We start from the raw sequence: 23,602 nt of genomic DNA, 5'->3' as shown, positions 1-23,602 counted from the left end.
AATAGACAACAAATCATCCCAAATTGAGGAGGTGGAGTTTGGGAGCAACGATATATATATATATTTCCTTTTTTCTCTTTTTGTGAGTGTGTATGTGTATGCTTCTGTGTGTGATTTTTGTCTGTATAGCTTTGCTTTTACCATTTGTCCTAGGGTTCTGTCTGTCCGATATTTTTCTTTTCTTTTATTACTTAAAAAAATTTTTTTTCTTAATAATTATTTTTTATTTTAATAACTTTATTTTATTTTATTTTATTTTATCTTCTTTCTTTCTTTCTTTCTTTTTTTTCTCCCTTTTATTCTGAGCCGTGTAGATGACAGGCTCTTGGTGCTCCAGCCAGGCATCACAGCTGTGCCTCTGAGATGGGAGAGCCAAGTCAGGACACTGGTCCACAAGAGGCCTCCCAGCTCCACGTAATATCAAACGGTGAAAATCTCCCAGAGATCTCCATCTCAATGCCAAGACCCAGCTCCACTCAATGACCAGCAAGCTCCAGTGCTGGACACACTATGCCAAACAACTAGCAAGACAGGAACACAAGCCCATCCATTAGCAGAGAGGTTGCCTAAAATCATAATAAGGTCACAGACACCCCAAAACACACCACCAGAGGTGGACCTGCCCAAGAGAAAGACAAGATCCAGCCTCATCCACCAGAGCACAGGCACTAGTCCCCTCCACCAGGAAGCCTACACAACCCACTGAACCACCATTAGCCACTGGGGGCAGACACCAAAAACAACGGGAACTACGAACCTGCAGCCTGTGAAAAGGAGACCCTAAACACAGTAAGTTAAGCAAAATGAGAAGACAGAGAAACATACAGCAGATGAAGGAGCAAGGTAAAAACCCACCAGACCTAATAAATGAAGAGGAAATAGGCAGTCTACCTGAAAAAGAATTCAGAATAATGATAGTAAAGATGATCCAAAATCTAGGAAATAGAACGGAGAAAATACAAGAAACATTTAACAAGGAACTAGAAGAACTAAAGAGCAAACAAACAGTGATGAACAACACAATAAATGAAATTAAAAATTCTCTAGAAGGGATCAATAGCAGAATAACTGAGGCAGAAGAACGGATAAGTGACCTGGAAGATAAAATAGTGGAAATAACTACTGCAGAGCAGAAAAAAGAAAAAAGAATGAAAAGAATTGAGGACAGTCTCAGAGACCTCTGGGACAATATTAAACACACCAACATTCGAATTATAGGGGTCCCAGAAGAAGAAGAGAAAAAGAAAGGGACTGAGAAAATATTTGAAGAGATTATAGTTGAAAACTTCCCTAATATGGGAAAGGAAATAGTTAATCAAGTCCAGGAAGCACAGAAAGTCCCATATAGGATAAATCCAAGGAGGAACACGCCAAGACACATATTAATCAAACTATCAAAAATTAAATACAAAGAAAAAATATTAAAAGCAGCAAGGGAAAAATAAAAAGTAACACACAAGGGAATCCCCATAAGGTTAACAGCTGATCTTTTAGCAGAAACTCTGCAAGCCAGAAGGGAGTGGCAGGACATATTTAAAGTGATGAAGGAGAAAAACCTACAACCAAGATTATTCTACTCAAAAGGATCTCATTCAGATTTGAGGGAGAAATTGTAGACATCTTTCCATTTTTTCCCTTAAATATTTCAGCATACGGCTCCTAGGAATAGAAATATTCTCCTTTGCAAAAAAGTCATTAGACAGAAACCTCAATTAAGTAGTTGGAAGGCCAGAAGAGGGAGCTCCCACGCCCTGTGACAATGGCAGAGCCCAACAGGAAGAAGAAAAACTTCCTTTTCTTGCCTGGCAAGAGCTCAGCCAAGGAGAGACTGTCAGGACTCAGCCAATGTAAAGCCACTACACTTTGAACTCTCAATTCCTCCAATGGATTCTTTGTTCACTATAGCTCTACCGACTTCCGTTTTCCCTTTTAGAAGAGTCCTTCCTCCTCTTCTTGTTGCATAGGGACTTGCACATGTCTTGCCATGGTTAGAGATCCTAAACTGCAGTTCTTTGTTGATCTTGAATAAACGCATTTTTGCTGGAGAAACAACTGGAAGTCTATTTGTTTTAGGTCAACCCCTTCATAAACACAGTACCATTATGATACCTAAGAAAATTAATATTAATTCAATATCATCTACACTTCCTCAATTGTCCTAAAATGTCTTTTATAGCTGTTTTCATTTCATCTCCTGATCCAGGATCCAATCCAATCTCATACTTTGAATTTGGTTGTTACAGCTCTGGAAGGAATGTTAAAATAAGGCACAAAGGGTAATCTTGCAACAGGTGACAAACTGCAGAAATGACTGATCACTTCCTAGGAGGGTAGGCCCAATTACCTGTGAGGCTCCCTTTTTGTTTTTTCTGAAGTGATAATAAGTTTGGGGCCAAAATTGAATTGCTCCGGACAGCAGAAGAGGGATTATCTTCTTAAAACTAATGCTCTTATAAAATGTTTAACCACTTATGTAAAAGTAAGGCAGAAAGTACAGAGTACATCTTGGATAGCAAACTCAAGTATTAAAAAGTGCCAAAACATGATCTTGTCTAGGACACCAAATTATTAAGCTGTTCAAAGTTATCTTGGCTTCACCCTAGGTTTAGAAGAATAATTTTTAAAAAGGTACACTTGACAGTAAGAATAAGAGTAGTATACCCCAAATTACCTCTTCTGTAGCTGCTCATCAGACATTTGTAGCTCCTCCTTTAAACGCATATACCGATCTTCTCTCAGCAGCCTAGAGCCATCATAGAGGCTTAGCTCTCGGTCATGGATCAATCTAATGGGATAGGGGGAAGGTCAGGAAATATATTAATCAGTTTTGAACATTGAAGTTATTAGAGGTAGCATCAGTCACTTAATATTTTAGTCATATGTATTATTACTGGCAATTGAGTCTAGCAATTTTGTTAAATGCACCTTTTGAAATTTTAAGTTGGCTAGTGCTGTTATACTTGGCAAAAACTGTTGGTGTCTGTCCTGGAGAACAGCAGTCATGGTTACTAGATGTGAATAGGGAGGAGGAGGAGGAGGAGCTAGAAAGGGGAAGAAGGAAGGAAATGAAAAGAAACAGCTGATTGGTAAAGTAGCAGGATAAAAAATTAATGCATAGAAATCTTGCATTCCTATACACTAATGATGAAAAATCTGAAAGAGAAATTAAGGAAACACTCCCATTTACCATTGCAGCAAAAAGAATAAAATACCTAGGAATAAACCTACCTAAGGAGACAAAAGACCTGTATGCAGAAAACTATAGGACACTGATGAAAGAAATTAAAGATGATACCAACAGATGGAGAGATATACCATGTTCTTGGATTGGAAGAATCAACATTGTGAAAATGACTATACTACCCAAAGCAACCTACAGATTCAATGCAATCCCTATCAAACTACCAGTCGCATTTTTCACAAAACTAGAACAAAAAATTGCACAACTTGTATGGAAACACAAAAGACCCCGAATAGCCAAAGCAATCTTGAGAAAGAAAAATGCAGCTGGAGGAATCACGCTCCTGGACTTCAGACTATACTACAAAACTACAGTAATCAAGACAGTATGGTACTGGCACAAAAACAGAAATATAGGTCAATGGAACAGGATAGAAAGCCCAGAGATAAACCCACGCACAAATGGTCACCTTATCTTTGATAAAGGAGGCAAGAATATACAATGGAGAAAAGACAGCCTCTTCAATAAGTGCTGCTGGGAAAACTGGACAGCTACATGTAAAAGAATGAAATTAGAACACTCCCTAACACCATACACAAAAATAAACTCAAAATGGATTAAAGACCTAAATGTAAGGCCAGACACTATTAACCTCGTAGAGGAAAACATAGGCAGAACACTCTATGATATAAATCACAGCAAGATCCTTTTTGACCCACCTCCTAGAGAAATGGAAACTAAAAACAAAAATAAACAAATGGGACCTAATGAAACTTAAAAGCTTTTGCACAGCAAAGGAAACCATAACCAAGGTGAAAAGACAACCCTCAGAATGGGAGAAAATATTTGCAAATGAAGCAACTGACAAAGGATTAATCTCCAAAATTTACAAGCAGCTCACGCAGTTCAATATCAAAAAAACAAACAACCCAATCCAAAAATGAGCAGAAGACCAAAATAGACATTTCTACAAAGAAGGTAATACAGATTGCCAACAAACACATGAAAGGATGCTCAACATCACTAATTAGAGAAATGCAAATCAAAACTACAATGAGGTATCACCTCACACCAGTCAGAATGTCCATCATCAAAAAATCTACAAACAAGAAATGCTGGAGAGGGTGTGGAGAAAAGGGAACCCTCTTGCACTGTTGGTGTGAATGTAAATTGATACAGCCACTATGGAGAACAGTATGGAGGTTCCTTAAAAAACTAAAAATAGAACTACCATATGACCCAGCAATCCCACTACTAGGCATATACCCTGAGAAAACTATAATCCAAAAAGAGTCATGTATCACAATGTTCATTGCAGCTCTATTTACAATAGCCAGGACATGGAAGCAACCTAACTGTCCATTGACAGATGAATGGATAAAGAAGATGTGTCACATATATACAATGGAATATTACTCAGCCATAAAAAAGAAATGAAATTGAGTTATTTGTAGTGAGGTGGATGGACCTAGAGTCTGTCATACAGAGTGAAGTAAGTCAGAAAGAGAAAAACCAATACCGTATGCTAACACATATATATGGAATCTAAAAAAAAGAAAAAATGGTTATGAAGAACCTAAGGGCAAGAGAGGAATAAAGACGCAGACATAGAGAATGGACTCGAGGACACAGGGAAGGGGAAGGGGAAGCTCGGACGAAGTGAGAGAGTGCATGGACATATATACACTACCAAATGTAAAATAGATAGCTAGTGGGAAGCAGCCACATAGTACAAGGAGATCAGCTCAGTGCTTTGTGTCCACCTAGAGGGGTGGGATAGGGAGGGTGAGAGGGAGACGCAAGAGGGAGGAGATATGGGGATATATGTATATGTATGGCTGATTCACTTTGTTATAAAGCAGAAAGTAATATACCATTGTAAAGCAATTATACTCTAATAAAGATGTTAAAAATAAAAACTAACACAACATTGTAAAACAACTAAAAAAAAAAAAAAAAGAAACAGCTGAATGATTGACTCAGGATAACCATAAGGTAAATATTAATGAACAAGGCAGCTGGTACATATTCCCTTGAATCTAACATAACTCCTTAAGGCATAGTATTATCAAAATATTTCTATCTTTGCAATTATAGGATTTAAAATATCTAAAATCTTTACAACGAAATAATTAATCCTATTTCATATACCAACTATGATGGGACCTAGCCATCCACAGCACAAACAGCATTGTCTTCCAGATGTTGCAGAGGTTGAAACCTGCTGTTCTAGGTCTTAAACCAACCACTAAAGTTTCCTGATGCCCACAGTACCGTCATCCCACAGACCTCCGCTCGGTGAGCACTGAGGAGAGGAGAGACTCCATAATGCAGAGGTTAAGAGCATGGGCAGTGGAGTCACTCAGACCTGGGTTCAAGTCCCAGCCCTGTACCTTATTAGCTGAATGGACTGGGAAGGGGAAGAACTAATCCGCCTGTTTAAATTTTATCTTCTATAAAACTAGGGCAATAATACCAACCTCACAGTATTGCTGTGAAAATTGAACAGCTAATGTAAGGCACATGCTTCACATATGAGAACATAGTTGTTCTCAATCTTAGCTGCACATTAGAATCTACTGGGAGGCAGTTAAAAATGCCAATGTCCAGGCCTCATCCTGGATCAGTTACATCAGAATTTGAGGAGGTGGAGCCCAGGCATCAGTAATTTTTAAGCCTCATTCCCGCAAGGAGATTCCACGGTTGCGAATCTGAGAAATACTGGCTTAGCATAATGCCTGGTGTAGAGAGAGTACTCAATTAATGGTAGCTGCTACTGCTATTACCACTACTTGGCCTAACAGGCAAGAGATAGCCAGTAAAAAGAGGCAGTAGGTATTATTTTGTTTGTGTTTGCATTTGCCCGTTTAGAAGAGAAAAATACTGTAAATCTATAGAATGTTTATGGTAAATCACTGGAAGTTTGTTATTATTACTTTTAAGTGCTCTCAAATTGAATCGGGATTAACGTAGTGTTCTTAGAATCCTTAATTACACTCAGTATTTTGCGTCTTGTCAAGGACAAAAAACTTTTGAATGGTTAGTTGGGGAACTAGATTATTTTACTTATTTGAAATTTCCCAGTAAGTTAAAATTTAGATTTAAAAGTTAAAAACAATGTCTACAAGTGATAGAATCAAGATGTAACAAACAAACAAAAATGGTATCATTAATCTCCCGAAGTGACACAAGATGGGAATATTTTCCATGAAAGTTACACATGAAGTCTTAACATTAAAGAGAAGTTAACTAGGAATGTGTGGATATTTGCCCCACCTACACTGAAATAAGAAAACAACAGTGACACAAATGTTCAAATTTGTAAACACAAAGTGAACTTTAGCCTATAGAAAATATAATCAAAGAGCTATTACACATTTTATATAAGGAACTATATTTTCTCTCTCAAAAAAGAAAAAAATGCCAACAGTATCACCAATAATTTAGATTTAGGATTGAAAAGGAGCTTGTAAACAGTGAAGCTTTGACAAACTGCAGAAACTTCAGCTGTATGACTTATTGCATATATCCATCAACATACATAAAGTTTCAAAATTACTACTTAAACGTTTTCTTTTTTCAGCTCTTACACACAGAATTTTGCTATGGCGGTGGCTTTTCCCAAAATGTTCATTATTTGAAGTTTTACTCTACTGTGCTTACAACAATAAAAACATCTGCTGTTCTACTTGGATATAGAATTATAAATTCCTCAGGGACTATGTAACCCAGTTTAAATTAGAAGATTGAGAAAGTTCCACATCTGCTGCTTACGAGGTGTGTTTTTGTGTGTGTGACTCATACAGACCTTTGTAATACAGCGAATGTACCCGCATTGACTCTGTGAATGCCATCCAAGAGGACCAGCTTCCCTTCCAGAGCAGCATTTACAAGGGGTGAGGACCGCCAGGCAGTGTCTCCATTTGGAAGCGTGTATCTCTGCTGCAGCAGCTCACGCGCTGTCATATCCTGAAACCAATCCCCAACACCCACCAAAGAAAATGCAGAATTAATTTTTAAGACATGGAGGATAGTTTCTTTAGCTTTAGAGTCACCTCTCTCTGAATATAACATTCCATACAACAACTGGGGAGTCATCTTCTCCAATCCAAGGAGAAAGATATTCAGAAGCTTTTCTTGGTCATTTGAATTTTTTTCCTATTACTCAGCCACATAATATAGTACGGGTTTTGTTTTGTTTTGTTTTGTTTTCTCTATTTTATTTAGCATTTTCCCCCTCTTTTAAAATGTTCACTTGGTATCTACACAGATGATGGCAGTAATTTCTACCCAACTTTAATGGAATTTAACTCAATCGGCTTTACTCCTGAAAGGGCCAAAATATATGGATTCCTTTTTAAGAATTAGAGGCCATACAGACTCACTGGGAGGAGATGCTTATCAATGATGTGCATTTTCTTGCAGTTGAGTTCTCCTGAAAAGCCATGCTAGGAACCACCAGAGTGACTCATTTAAAGAGGCTTGAAAATGGAGGAAACTGAGGAGGACAGCCATCAGATGAGGTACAGGAATTGACAAACAATAGCACGGCACTTACAAGCAATTTTTTTAAATTAATTTTTATTGGAGTACAGTTGATTTACAATGTTGTGCAATTTTTTAAAGCACATAGACAATGTACTAGTGCTAAAACAGTGTAACAGGTTTAAGCAAGCTATTAATAGTAGTGGCATATAAACATCTACTTACGATAAAAAATTTTGGTGCTATATAATATGAATAATTTTTTCTTGCATGTGTTAATGTTGAAGATAATAGTTTGTTTTGTGTTATCAACTTCAGATAAATTCTGTAACACTTATATCAAACAAAAGTTAAACAGTCAATTTTATCCAAAAATTTAAAGGCTTTGGAAATTCTTTGATACCCAACTTCAGTCTTAAGAAGATGCAAAGTGAATGAATTTGTTTATATTCACAGTGGCTACAAATCTGTACTGAAATCAAGATTAAAATGTAAGTCTTAATCATTTCAATTTTCTCACTATCAAAAAAGTACTGACTTGGGAAGTACAAATAGGCTTATATTGAATCATAATGACACTTGAGAAACAATAATATTCAAACTGATGAAATAAAAATTCAGGGACTTCCCTGTTGGCTCAGTGGTTAAGAATCCCCCTGCCAATGCAGGGGACATGGGTTCAAGCCCTGGTCCGGGAAGATCCCACATGCCTCGGAGCCACTAAGCCCATGCACCACAACTACTGAGCCTGTGCTCTAGAGCCCGCAAGCCACAACTACTGAGCCCATGTGCCACAGCTACTGAAGTCTGTGCGCCTAGAGCCCATGCTCTGCAACAAGAGAAGCTACCATAATGAGAAGCCCATGCACTGCAACAAAGAGTAGCCCCCGCTCGCCGCAACTAGAGAAAGCCCACACGCAGCAACAAAGACCCAAAGCAGCCAAAAATAAATAAATACATAAATAAATCAATAAATTTAAAAAATAAAATCAATAAAAATTCACATTTTAAGGCAAGACAAGAAAAATTTAAACATAAATTTTTTCTCTGCCCGTTGGGGCCTCCTCCCTCCCCTCTAGTGTGCATTTTGCATCTGCTTTATGTATTAACCAGACCTCCCCAATGCCAGAAAGTCTTACTTAATCATAAAGATCAATTTTTCTTCTTCTGGGGCCAACCATGTAACTCCTTAGAAGATAGCATTCCTTTCTCAATCCTGTGAGGGGTTACAATGACCCACCACTCGCCTTGTACGTACAAACATCTCTGGTGAACTTCATGTACGAAGCCAATATATCATTTTCCTTAAAGACAGTGATTGGTGCAGAACAGACTGATCAGATGACTGGGGTGATACTGGGCGGCACCTAATGGAAGTTTAAGAACTTAAATACTTAAATACTTATTAAATACTTACTTATTAATGTTACTGTCTATGTTTCTTATATTCTATTTTACAAGATTACTGTTTCCTGCATTACCAAAGGTGTGACTGAGCCTCAGATAAAATTAATGATGATTAGGTGCCTTGAAATGATTGATCAAATATATAGTTCTATCAATATAGTTCTATATATTAATGAGTGTAATAGTGTAACTCTAGTATGGGAAGAAGCAACAAAAGGACTACCTTTTCCTAGACCAAAACTGACTAGCAAGCTAGGTGGTTCAGAGGCTTTTGGCAACTGCTAACATGGCCTAGTCCAGCTATAGCACATTGAGTGACCTGTGAACAAAATCCTTGCCTGACCTGAGAATGAGCATTCCTATTGCCATGGGACAAACTGGTCACATAATGCCTCCCAAACCTTGGTCAAAATTAAGACTAAAAGGGAAGGGATTGTAAAATAAGGAATGTTGTCCACCATCCAGTTCTACAAGAATCAAGTCAGTAATCACTGCAGCCGCTGACCTACAATACACCCTAAAAGGAATTCAGGGTGAAGGTCAGGATAAGGCACTTTGTGCTCTGGGGAAACTGACACAACTGGCCTTCAGGTGGTTAGATATTTTCAGGAGAAATTTTTTATGAACCTGGATTCTTGCATTTCCCCATACTTAGAAAAACGCTAAAACTATTAACTAAGATGTCTGTTCCTCGTGACTAGCAGCAACCTTCTACTGAGATGTGTGCTTGATTGCAGGTACCCCCTTCGGCAAAAAATCACACACACACTGACCTCTCCCTTTACCTCTTCGGAACAGTTCTCAGAGCTCTCTAAGAGACTGTCTCCTTGGTTATAATCCTCACGTTGGCTCGAGTAAAATTTTCCGTTTCTTCCTTAGATTGACTATTGATTCATTTTTTCATTGACAAAACTCAGCAACATAGCCCTAAAGATCCGACTTCGACACATTATCAAAATTTGGCTTAACTCATTAATGTTATCTAATTTTTCAACTATGAATTTTAAATTCCATGCAATTTATATGAGCATGTAAGACTAAATCTATCATCATCATCAGTGTTTACTGAGATGGTTCATGGTGAAAATGAGCTTATTCACACTCATGGCTATGCTACAGAACCGGAAATGGATCACTCTTGCAAGAAAAATAGGACAAATCGAAACAAATGTTGCTGTTTCATTTTCATAATTGAATTATGAAAAAAATCAAATATATATATACACATATATAAATCTTTTAGAAAATTAATATAAAAACAGGTAAATTTAAAGAAAACTCTTGGTATTAATTATTCCAGAAAAACAGTCAGTATAGACTTACATTACATATTGTCCTAGAGCATAAAACAAACAGAAAACATGCTTTAGCACAGTGGTTCTAAGTCAAAGATATGTATCAGAAACAGCTGGAGGAACTTCTGGAAAATATATTGATAGAAGCTTAGGCCTTATCACCCTGAAGATTTGGATTCAGTAGATCCAAGGTGGGACTTACCACCTATTTTTTATTAAACATTACATAGGTGATATCTTAAATGACTCCCACGTGGGAAGCCCTGCTTTAAAAAAGAGACATTAACTTAATGTGAAACTTTGTCTCATTTATTTATACTCCTTCCTTATTCTGATAGGAATTATGAGACTGCAGGAAGATATATATTAATAAAATGTGTAACAAAGTAGTATAAATTAAAAGGTGAAAAAAAAAGAAGGAAAAAAAAAAGGAAAGAGTAGGCCTTATTTCCTTTAAGCATTTCTACTGATATTCAGAAAGGAGGTAACATGAAGAAGGTATCCCACTGAAACCATACTGTTAAAGAAATGATTGGGGGTTAATTTTGAAAATCCCAGCTTCAGACTGAAAACAGATGGTTTTCTAACCCAACTCAGCTCTTGAGTCTTTTGCGTGGGCCCAAGAAGAGGAGATGAAGACTGTGACTCTGGCATAAGAGGTTCGAACTCCTAAGGAGCTGAGGCTAGCAACTGGTAATATTTTTTTTTTTTTTTAATTTTGACAGAGAAAATTCCTCACTCTCATACCAACACATCCTGAATCATCATTCTGTACAAGATATAAAAAAGCACTACTTCATTTTGTAGTGATGGATGATTCCAAAGTACATTCATATCTTGTTAATTCACACAATGTCTACAATGCTTGCCTCATTCAAATAAGTAAATATTTACTAATAAAGATGACGAGAAAGACAACCAGTTTGTACGGCTCCCCTTTTCCAACCTAGCAGTTGGAGACTCCCTTTTACTGACTGAAGTAAACTGAAATAATTATTTGCTGCTACACAACAAGCAGTAATAGACCAACAGAATTCAAAGCTATTAATGTCAAGCACAACTACAGACCAGAAATATTTTCCCTTTTTTCAATCTTCAGAGGGGTAAAAAATGGAAAACACCTGGCATTTATTAAAAGACTAGCTCAGTTCAGTTTTATCATATCAAGTCTCTGCATACTGTCATGTGAAAAAGAGCCATTCATCATTTCTAATATATCTGTGCATTAGAATAAAAACCCTCCTACGGGAAAAAAAGTATCCTCTTTAATAAAAGTAGTTGGTTTTCATAATTAAGAACCTGTATTGGGAGAAAAGATGAAAATTCCAGCTTTTTCTTAAAAAGATAATTGCCCCCACTTTCCATAATATTAGTTATAATAAGAAATTATTTTCAATTATGTGAAAGTTATTTTCCATTGTGTGGAAGTGCAAGGACACCAAAGTAAAACTGAACTTTCACAGAACAACTGAACCTAGTCAAACTTAATTAACAGAATTTTTTCAGAACAGTCTGAAATAGGTCAGTAACATGATTTCAATATTAAGCTAATCTTTAAAATGGAGTAACAGCTTTTTCAACTGTTTCTGTCTATAGAATTTTTGGGTTTTAGTACCATGAAGTTGTTTTAATATCCTTATTTATTTTAACATATACTGTAACATGGAATTGTTAAAAATACATATATCATTTCCTTATTCTTCCTGCCTACACACACATCCCTAAAGCAAATGGAAAGACAAAATTTTAAGAAGAAATGTGCTTATTCCATATGAACGTTTTGAAAGCACACTAATAAAAATCAAGAAAGATGAATGCCCTCAGTTTTGCATATATTTTTCTTATCCTTGAAACCTTTGAACTTAAGAGAATAAAAATAGCGCTAATGATATCATAGAGGCCGAACCATTTCCTCTTTCTGTTTCCTTAAAAAATTTAAAAATAACAGGACATGAAAACTAGTTCCTTTAGAGCCACCATTGTCTAAACTTAAACATTTCACCTCCTCATTCAGATCCCTGGAAAACATCCATATATGTATATTAAGATTCTGTGTCATTTTGAATTTTGCTCTTTTGAGCAACAGAGAAACCCTACTAAAAATAAAAATGTCCTATTAAAATGAGAAGAAGCATAACTGCACAAAATGTACCAGAGAATATAGATTTGAACCCTAAAGCAATTATACTCCTTAAAGGTTTTTAGGACCTTTGAATGGTATACATTAATTTTTCTGAGATTCCCTTGAGAAACCTGGATATAAGTAATTAGTTTGATAAATAACTGCAAAAAGTAGCTACCAGAAAATATCCTGCCAGTAGTATAAAATACTAAGAAAATCTGGGATTTAAGGGAATAAAAGAATACACCAAGACAAGCTGATGCAAGCCACCAACTTTACAATAAGGGATTAATTATGTCCATAACTATTAGTGTCAGAATACTGCATAAATATTGCATAAACACAGAATGTTAATAATTTTTAGGTCCCAAAATAGAAATGAAGCCATTATTTATAGTCTAAGCACGCTCAGTGAACAAAATGCAAGGCGTGCTGCCAACATTCCTGTGTCATTTACGTTTGATCTCAAACAAAAAGGCCCCTCGTTTTACATACACTGTAAAATTATTTGTAAACTCTTCCATGCTTCTTCCTAAAGTTCTTTTTTAAGCAACTATTTTTAACCTGTCACACATATAATAAATGCTTCCTTTATGTATATAATGATGGCATTACAAGACTACCATGATTGTTTTCAGTTACTCTGCTATTAATGGAAGAAGCTGATTTTGATGCATTTATAGCTCTCTTTACTGTAACCAGTGGGATCTATGTCAAGATGATCTACTCTAAAGATTTATTCCATGAACATAGAACAAAATTCTTCTGACTGAAGCTAACTAGAAGTCAAACCCACTGTGTCACAACTGACCCAACAAAAGGACATCTTAATACAGTCATTCAATAAAATATAAAGTCAAGTTCAGTGTTAAGTGCAAATAATGTAATATGTATTCCAAGAAGACACACAATCAAATCCCTTCTACTATCCTTGCTGTAGTACAGCGGCTAGAAAACTAAAAACATCATTTCTTAGATGGCTTTGCAGCTAGAGTTCTGTACACGACCCAGGTTCTACCAAGCATTCTCACATACACAAAACTGGGAACTGAAAACACTGGAAGTGAGAGTGAAGTGCCAGCCAACACAAGGAAACTCGCTCTTCTAGAAAGCTATGGCTGAAGTTCTCCAGGCTCTGTAATTCCTAACTGGGTAAAATCTAAATACTGTGCCCCATCTCTCCCAGAAATTCTGTAAGCTACGTAATACTCTGTAATAAATCCCTCTCAGTTTTAGACAGCCAAAATGGATTCTATTGTCCACAACAAAAATCACAACCTAAGGATAATTTTTTACAAGTAAACCAACTTTATGAAAGCTTGTTTAGAAATGTTCACGGACAACTACATATATAAAAGAGGGTAAGAACAGTTTCAAAAAGGAAGGCAAAAAGCAGAGATGTTATAGAGTAAAATCCCAGGACACACAAACTGAAGAACCACATTTTATTCAAATGGTACTGCAAACTTTGCCACATTTTATCACAAATGGTTGACTCTGTTAGGAGAACAGGTGGGAAAGTAGCAATCAATTCTAGTTTAAATAATATTGGCGTTATAATAATTACTGGGTTGGCCAAAAAGTTTGTTTGTTCGTTAACATCTTACGGAAAAACCACAAACAAACTTTCTGGCCAACCCAATAGTAACAAATAAAGTATAAAATCAAAGTTGTGGCATGTGCTAATAACCTGTTCAGTACTCAGTAAAGACACATGGAGCAGTTATAGCATTTGGCCTCACTTAACAACACTCAGATCCCTTCTAGTCAGCCAACATGGAAAGTAGCACAGTTGAAAGAATGGATACAGTATAAGGAAAGCTGGGTTTTCAATTACAATTCTGTGACTTATGACAAATGGGTGAAGTGAGTAAAATATCTTTATAATTAAATGAGATAATGTCTGGCACCTAGTGGGTATTTAATAATAGCTGAATCTGAATCAACTGAAGAAACAAAATCCTAATACATTAAAATTTAAATCTAACAATAAATCTAAGTTAACAGTTCAGGACACTAATAAAAGTATAATAACAATGCTGTATGACAAAAGAAATTCTTGTCTTATAATTTAAAGTAAAGGTAATATTGAAACATAAAAATTAGTAAAGAAAAGTTGACAGAGCTGATCCTTTAAAAATAATGTAAATTTTTCAAATTTATTTATCCATTCCTTCATATACTGATTGCCTACTACACGCAAGTCACTGATCCAGGTGCTGAGGATACAGCACTGAAAAAGATAAACATGGATCTTACATTCCAAGGTGAAGAGAACAAAAATAGACAAAGGAAAGGGAACAGAGGATGAGAAGGGAGGGAGGGAGGAGATGCAAATAAAAAAAATATACCATGGGAATTCCCTGGCGGTCCAGTGGTTAGGACTCCACGCTTTCACTGTTGAGAGCGTGGGTTCAATCCCTGGTCAGGGAACTAAGATCCCGCAAGCCATGTAGTGCAGCAAAAAAAAAAAATATGTGTGTATATATATATATGTATATCACGATCATGTAGTGGTCAGTGCTGCACAGAAAATGTCGGGTAATGTGATAGCAAATGGCTCCATGGGTCAAGGATGCTTTCTCTAAGTATACTGAAGCTGTGGTGACTTAAATGATAAAAGGTCAAGTGCAAATCAGGGGAAGAGTAATCCAGGCTGAGGCAATATATTGTGCAAAAGTCCTGAAGCAGAAAGAAGCTAGACAGATTTAAGGGACTGAAAGTAGCCAATGAGGCTGAAACATAACCAGCAGAGGCTCCATCAGGGAGAGAGATGGCTGGAGAGGTAGGCATGGTTCAGATCAGGTAGGGCAGTGTCTCTCAACCCTGGCTCCCTGTTAGAATCACTGAGTAGCTTTTGTAAAAATCCTGAAGTCCGGGTCACACCTCAAACCAATTACTTCAGATTCTCTAATGGTGGGGGCTGGACACTGGACATTTTTCAAAGCTCCTTGGGTGTTTCTAATAGGCAGCCAAGGTAGAAAAGCACTGATGGAGGGCTCATAAGCCAAGACTAGGGGTTCTTATTTTAAGTATAATGGAAAGCCATTGACAGATTCTAAGCAGAGAAACGGCATGATCTGATTTACATTCTAAAAAAGGTCACTCCCACTATTCTTTAGAGAATGGATTATGAAATGTAACATATTCTAATTAAATAGTTACAAATATTTAATGTCTACAAAAGAGACTAGAACTTAAATATTCTCACCAAAAAAGAGATAAATTTAAAAATAACTATCTATAAATCTTCAACCACCATAACTGAAAACTATAAGACATTGATGAAAGAAATTGAAGAAGACACAAATAAATGGAAAGATATTTACACTCAAGGACTGAAGAATTAATATAGTTAAAATGTCCATACTACCCAAAGAAATCTACAGATTCAATGCCATCCTATCAAAATTTCAATGGCATTTTTCACAGAAATAAATTAAACAGTTCTAAAATTTGTATGGACCATAAAAGACCTTGTATAGCTAAAGCAATCTTGAGAAAGAAAAACAAAGTTGGAAATATCACATTTCCTGATTTCAAACTATATTACAAAGCTATACTAACCAAAACTTTATGGTATTTCCATAAAAACAGACACATAGATCGATAGAATGGACAGCCCAGAAATAAACCCACACATATACGGTGAACAAGTTCATGACAAAGGAGCCAAGAATATATATTCAGTAATGGTGTCAATAAATGGTATCTGGAAAACTGTATAGCCACATGCAAAAGAATGAAACTGGACCCTCAGTTACACAATACACAAAAATCACTTCAAAATGGATTAAAGACTTGAATGTTAAGACATGAAACCATAAAACTCCTAGCAGAAAATATAGGTGGTATGGTCCTTGACCTTGGTCTTGGCAATAATTTTTGGATTTGACACCAAAAGCAAAAGCAACAAAAGCCAAAAGAAACAAGAGGGACAACATCAGACTAAAAAGAAAAAGTTTCTGCACAGCAAAGAAACCAACAACACGATGAAAAGGCAACCTACTGAATGGAAAAAGCTATTTTCAAATCAGATAACTGATAAAGGTTAATATCTAAAATATATAAAGAACTCATATAACTCAATAGCAAAAAAAATCTGATTAAAAAATGGACAGAGGAATTGAATACATATTTTTCCAAAGAAGATATATAAATGGCCAACAGATACATGAAAAGGTGCTCAACATCACTCATCATCAAGGAAATACAAATTAAAACCACAATGAGATATCACCTCATACATGTTAGAATGGCTATCATCCAAAAAAAACAAAAACAAAACAAAAAACAAGAGATGACAAATGTTGGTGAGAATGTGAAGAAAAGGGAACCGTTGTGCACTGTTGGTGAGAATGTAAATTGGTGCCGCCTCTATGGAAAACATTATGGAGGTACCTCAAAAACTTAAAAATAGAACTACCATATGATCCAGTAATCCCACTTCTGGGTATACATCCAAAGAAAACAAAAACAGAATATCGAGATATCTGCACTCCCATGTTCATTACAGCATTATTCACAATAGCCAAGAGTGTCCATTGATGAATGAATGGATAAGAAATTGTGATTCTCACACACACACACACACACACACACACACACACACACACACACACACACAGAGGAATATTATTCAGCCATGAAAAAGAAGGAAGTTCTGCCATTTGCTGGACGTTGAGGGCATTGTGCTAAGTGAAATAAGCCAGACAGACAAAGCAAAATACTGCATGCAATTGCTTGTACATGGAATCTTAAAAAAAAAAAGTCAAACTCTTAGAAATAGACAGTAGAAGAGTGGTTGTCAGGGACTGAGGGGTGGGGGAAATAGGAAGAGGTTGGTAAAAGGGTACAAAGTTTCAGGTATAAGATGAATTAAGATCTGAGTATATAACACAGAACATGGTGACTATAGTTGATAACTCTGTATCATATAATTGAAATTGGCTAAGAAAATAGAACTTCAGTGTCATCCTGAGAGTGAGCTTGCATGCGTGAGAGAGGAATAAGTGTCTATTAATGTCCAACTGACATAACTGATGTGTTCTTAAAAACTCTATAAAGTAAAATTTCATATGCCAAATGCATTTTCCAGCAAATTCTCAAAAATGGGTCCAGGGATGGTGGGTTAGAGCTACTGGAGATGTCCATAGCTATAGCGGATCCTGCAAAAAGCAAATGATGTTAGACTAACAATTGGCTGTGGGGTGGGTATGGCGGATGGGGAGAAAGCTAAGAAGTGTGCCGTGGCTGCAATACTCGACAACGCTTTCTATTGGCTTAATGTGTCCCTTTTGGAACCTTCCTCACAAAACTAGAGCTGCTCTCTCTGAATCGCTCCCCCATGGGAGATACTGTGCAGCAAACACCTTTCACTATGTGGGAGATAAGGAAGAGTTAATGGATTCAGGGAGCATCACTGAGGATAAACGTGGAGTCTCCTGCTTGAAGCAGCACTGAAAAAGGTTTGCTAAGGTTAAAGAAACAGACTGCTGATGGTAGCAGGGCAACCCTCCCACCCTGTTCATCTTCCCACCTATGTGAGGGCATAATGCGCACCACTCCTCACCTGCACAGAGGCTGCCAGCCAGCAGCTACCTGAATCTGGGAGAGCTTCAGGGAACCACAGGAAAGGAACAGGAAGCATCCCAGGAGCTGGGCTGGCCAAGGTCCCTCTTCAGGTTGTTAATTTCTCAACAGTAGTCAATAGACTGTAAAATCAGGATTTTCACTGCTTTTACAAGCTTAAACCCCAAGCTACTTCAATTCAGTTCCCACAGGCACTAGTTGAACTCTGCCTGTTAATGCCTTTCCCTTTGCTGTTCTTTTTGACTGTCTCTCTGGTTCTGCCAAATGGTTTTCAGTTCAAACACCTCAGAAAGCTCTGTTTCTACTATGAGACTGGTTTGTAAATCAGCAATAAAATTGAATGTATTCAGAAAATGGGCTGGATGCTGAGTAATTGGGGTTTTTTAATAGGGGAAGAATAGAAAAACAAAGCACTTAGAAATCATAAAAGGCAACTAGATGACATAGCTGAGAAGTACATATTTACTTTTTATTTCCAAGAATAAAACATATTTATAAAACATACTGTACTTACAGAAATTTGTGAAAGTCAAAATCAAATCAAAGTTATGGGGCTTCCCTGGCGGCTCAGCGGTTAGGAATCCACCTGCCAATGCAGGGGACACAGTTTCGAACCCTGGTCCGGGAAGATCCCACATGCCGTGGAGCAGCTAAGCCCGTGCGCCACAGCTACTGAGCCTGCACTCTAGAGACCATGAACCACAACTACGGAGCCCACATGCCGCGACTACTGAAGGCCACGCGCCTAGAGCCCATGCTCTGCAACAAGAGAGGCCACCGCAATGAGAAGCCTGCGCACCGCAAGGAAGAGTAGGCCCTGCTCGCCACAACTGGGGAAAGCCCGCGCACAGCAATGAAGACCCAATGCAGCCAAAAATAAATAAATTAATTAATTAAATAAAAAATCAAGTCAAAGTTATATCCTCTTTCTTTCCTTTCTTGACATGTTCCCCATAAGAATATAAATACATAACTTCATCATTAATCTCACTAACCTTCAGCAAATCCTTACTCTTACAGTAATCTCTGGTGACTATAAATTCCTGAAGACCCTTAAAAGATTGCCCTAAGACCCCTAATCAAAATTACTGTAAAGTACATTTAAAACAAAAGTCCTAACTAATGGAGATGGTTAAGCATAACAAGTTGTTCTCAACAACAGTACTGCGACTTCATCACACAGTGTCCTTAAGTTTGGAGCTATTCCACAGAGAATCCTCAAATTTGAAATTCTTTCCCTCTTCCAGTTTATGGATCCTATGTTTCTGGATCACCAAGGATGGTAAATGAAATACCTTTCAGGCTGGAATTCCTTATTTGGTAGGATTCCTTGGTTGCTTTTGTTTTCTTCCTTGAGCGAATGGATTTGGTCTTACCGTAATGTTTATTTTTATACACATGCCCAAAGGCCTCCTAGTGTGTTTTTATAAATCTAATAAATACCTCATGATAACTAAATTTGTTAACATAACACAAAAGATGTTGTCCGTTACTTAAAATGTACACTGTTTCAATTAAATAAGGAGTCTAGTGCATACTTGCAAAGTTATAAAAGATTTGAATATCATGTTTGGATACTTTTTTTAAAAAAGCAAATGTAAAACTTACTGCCTTTTAACTGGCAAATTTATTCAAATACAACAAGATGAACCTTTATAACACATATTGCACAGTTAAACTTTAAGATACACTTTGCGTTTTTAGAATATAGAAGTTTAATAGGTTATCAAGTTGAACCAGCAAATTGCCTACCTTTTCAATACATAACTTTGTACTATGTCCTATCATATAAACACTCCAAGTAGTTCTAATTGCAAGCTTAACATAAAATACTACAACTGTCATTACACTCAGCTTTTGAGATGATTTCTCCACCAAAACAAGAGCCTAAGATATGTTTCACAAAGTTTCAATTATAAAAATAATACACTGTTGAGATGGACTTCTATCAGTTGAAAACAACCATTGATTTTTGTAAACTCCTGCATTCCTCCTTTCTATTATGTTGTTTTTGAAAAGCTAGCAAGTAGAAAAACAGACCAATACTGAAAAACAAACTGTGATGTAACAAGAACACTAGCATTCTAAAGCAAATCAAGCTAATGTGAAGGAAAGCATTCCAAATAAAAACAGACGATACTTTTAGGGCCTCAACCCAGTTTCCTCTCATCTCAGAGTGAGCCTCACTGTCTGTTACTTACTGTTTTTAAAGATGTACAGTCTAGTAGGCAAGAAAATGACTTGAAAATTAATAAGCTAGGACCTGTTGTTTCTCATCCTTAATTCTGAAAGCCAGGAAATACCACTTTACTGGCCTATTTTAGAGTAATTATAAATTTTAGTAAATAACTTGAATCACTTCAAAGAGGCTGCAGAAAGCTATTATTAAATTGTCACAAAATTTTATGTTTGAAAAACATAGGAAATACACAGAAAATTGTAATTCTAAAACTGAAATGAATTTGTCTCAAAACAGCCTCCTGCCTTATCCTGTAAGAACTAATTAGTTCTCAAAAATCAGAAATTGATCTAAATAATTCTATTGCTTTTCTGCATTAGAGAACGCTATAAATGGAAGAGTTCTTAAATGTGTTTGATGGGGAGAATGACAACAATGTTTGAATAATCACATCTGTCCCTTACATACTTAAAAACAAAAGTCATTCTACTTAAAATAGTTTAAGATTTCCCAAGCCTGTAGGATGGTGCCTATTCAGCTGAGTATCTTCTTTACACCAAGACCTATGCTGTGGTCTAACCTGCTGCGTTCTCAATCCTGTTAGACCCACCCTAGTTTATAAACACCCCCATTTTATAAACAATATTTTGTAATTTTTGCTTTATAGCCTTGAAAAAAACCCATAGGCAATATAATATACCTATACACATAATTTCAAATAAGAATTCAGGATAATGCCTACATTTTATTATAGGGAAAATAACTTGTTAAAAAATAATACATACTTCAACAAATGTATGGGCACAGCTACACCAAAAATATGAAGTTGGATGCTTGCAGCTACATGTAGAATCACTATGCATATGAAAACTATATAGACTGAAAGAGGTGTGCTACATTTGTAACTCAAATACCATCAGTGGCAATGTTCTCAGTGGTGTGATCTTCCAGAATGGTCAGTGTAGTAGGCAGAATAATACCCTCCACAGAGATATCCATATCCTAATCCCAAGAACCTGTGAATATGTTACCTTACATGGCAAAAGGAACTCTGCAGACGTGGTTAAGTTAATGACCTTGAGATGGGGAGATTATTCTGGATTACCCATGTGGACCCAATCTTATAATTTGAGTCCTTAAGGTTGGAGGATGTTTCTCAGCTGTGGTCAGAAAGAGAGATGGCAGCTTGAGAAAGACCCAGTACTCCACTGCTGGTTCTAAAATATAAGGGGTTATGTGCAAGAACTGGACAGAGGTCAACCTAGAAGCTGAAAAAGGCATGAGTGAATTCCTCCTTAACCTGGGTATAGGGAAAGGCTTTCTAGCCATGACTCAACATCTAGATGCAATAAAATAAAATATTAATAAATTTAACTACAAATTTTTTTAATTTACAAGGCAAAAACTAATTTATTCATAAATAAAATCAAAGTATAACTGACAAACTGAGAGAAAAATATATGCAGCATATATCATAGATAAAAAGCAAATATGCCTAATATTAGAAACTTAAAAATTGAGAGGAAAAAAGACCAAAAACTTAGTAGAAAAATGGGCAAAAGAAACGAACAGATAATTTACTAAGGACCGTAATAATGGCCTTTAAAAATAGGAAAGATTTTCAATTTCTTTCCTAATATAAGAAATGCAAATTAAAACTACTCCTTAGATACCATTTCTAACCATCAAATTGGCAAACACTAAACAGCTTGGCAGCCCTCTCTGTTGGCATTGTTGGTGGGAATGCAAAATGGTATAATCCTTACAGAGGAAAATTTGGCAATACCTAACAAAACTACACATACATTTACCTATTGACCTAACAATTCCACTTCTAGGAATTAATCCTGAAGATACACTTCTAACAATGTGAAAATACATATGCAAAGGTTATTCATTGCAACTTAGTTTGTAATTACAAAATATTGGAAACAACCCAATTGTCCATATATAGGAGACTGGTTGAATAAACTCTGGTATAGCCACATGATGGAATAATATGCAACTATAAAAGAAAAAGAATGAGGAAGAGCTCTAGGAAAAGACAACTACTCTCAGTTTATCATTTCTATTTCAAAATTCAGAGGATGTAGAACTTGCATGATGACATAAATTTTTTAAAAATGAATTTTGTAATAAAAGAAATTTGAAGGAATTGAGCCAAGTAAATTCCTAGATAGCCTTATGAAGGTTATTCTTTGTGGGAAAAAGAAAAAATACTAAGAAGACAGAAAGGATGACAGATTACAGCAAAATAAATCAAGAAAACAAAGTGATCTACAGAATCATACAGAAAGCTAGTCTCTGAGGTTGAATACAAACCACTTAAATGAATACAGACTCTTGAAATCTTCATGAAAAAAGTGCAAATTCAAGACAAAGACAAGAAGCAAGTAAAAAAGTCCAAGACATAGGGCAGTGAAAACAAATGAGAGAGAATAAAAGGTCAAGATATTTCCACTGTATTAGGATACACAGGAAGAAGGAGGAATTGTAGATTAGATGGAAGATGAAGAAAAGGATTTGGTTTGAGTTTAGCTATAGGAAGAAAAACTTAGCTAAGGGGTCAAAAATGATCCTAAGACTTCAACATGTTTTAGACAGTGATTATGTTCATTATAAGTCTCTTAAACTTATTTGACCTTAATTTTTGATTGGAGTTGACTTGGCTTTTAATCCAAGTAGTACTTAAACAGAAAAACGAGATCTCAGAACTGGTGCTGTTTACGATGGTGTGGAAAGAAATCTGGAAATATGCCCTTATCTGGTTGTGAAAGAAAAGAATAATAACCTGTATGTCTTCAATACTATGAAATCACTGACTTCAACACTAAAAAAAGAATAACCAGTTAAAAGAATCTGACCTAACACTTGAGCCAAATGATTTAAGATTTTTATAACCTATTATAAAACTTATTTTATGTACTGCCACAAATCTGTGTAAAGGCTCTGTTTTTCTTTTTCTTCATATGAAATCCAGTTCTAAAAATAGTCAAGTCTAAAAATAAGGCAAAACCCACATATTAAGTGTAGCTTTATACATGTACAAGTAACAGGGAAATCTCTACATCTTCTAGGAAAACAGATGTTGACTTACTTATTCCCACTAAATTCTCTATGTTGGGTCAAACTTCTAGAAATTTTTCGTTAATATGGGCTATATTATTATAAAACCAAAATCTAATCTTTAATCCTATTAAATTAGTTTCTCTGTCCCAAAGAAATAGATGAACGCTACTAATAAATATGAAATTATAAGCAAAAAGAATCTCAGGAGCTTGGTTTCTATCATGAAAACCAACTAATTAACAGCTTACAAAACCTGCAAATGTCAATACGGT

General features: G+C 36.2%; 1 protein-coding gene across 3 annotated transcripts in view; it reads right to left on the bottom strand.

The window, feature by feature from the left end:
• The window catches only part of VWA8 (von Willebrand factor A domain containing 8), a 364,407-nt gene that overhangs the window by 254,880 nt on the left and 85,925 nt on the right, over positions 1–23,602 (bottom strand). For all 3 annotated transcript variants that reach the window (XM_082365255.1, XM_082365257.1, XM_082365256.1), the window contains 2 exons: positions 6,990–7,150; positions 2,672–2,785 (listed from right to left, as the gene is read on the bottom strand). In XM_082365255.1, coding sequence (XP_082221381.1) covers positions 2,672–2,785; positions 6,990–7,150 — 275 coding nt within the window. The remainder of the gene's footprint in view (positions 1–2,671; positions 2,786–6,989; positions 7,151–23,602) is intronic.

Source organism: Balaenoptera borealis (genome assembly GCF_965194805.1).
Source record: "Balaenoptera borealis genome assembly, chromosome: 18".
Lineage (NCBI taxonomy): Eukaryota > Metazoa > Chordata > Mammalia > Artiodactyla > Balaenopteridae > Balaenoptera > Balaenoptera borealis.
The sequence above is the reverse complement of the archived record's forward strand: the minus strand, read 5'-3'. Positions and strand labels throughout refer to the sequence as shown.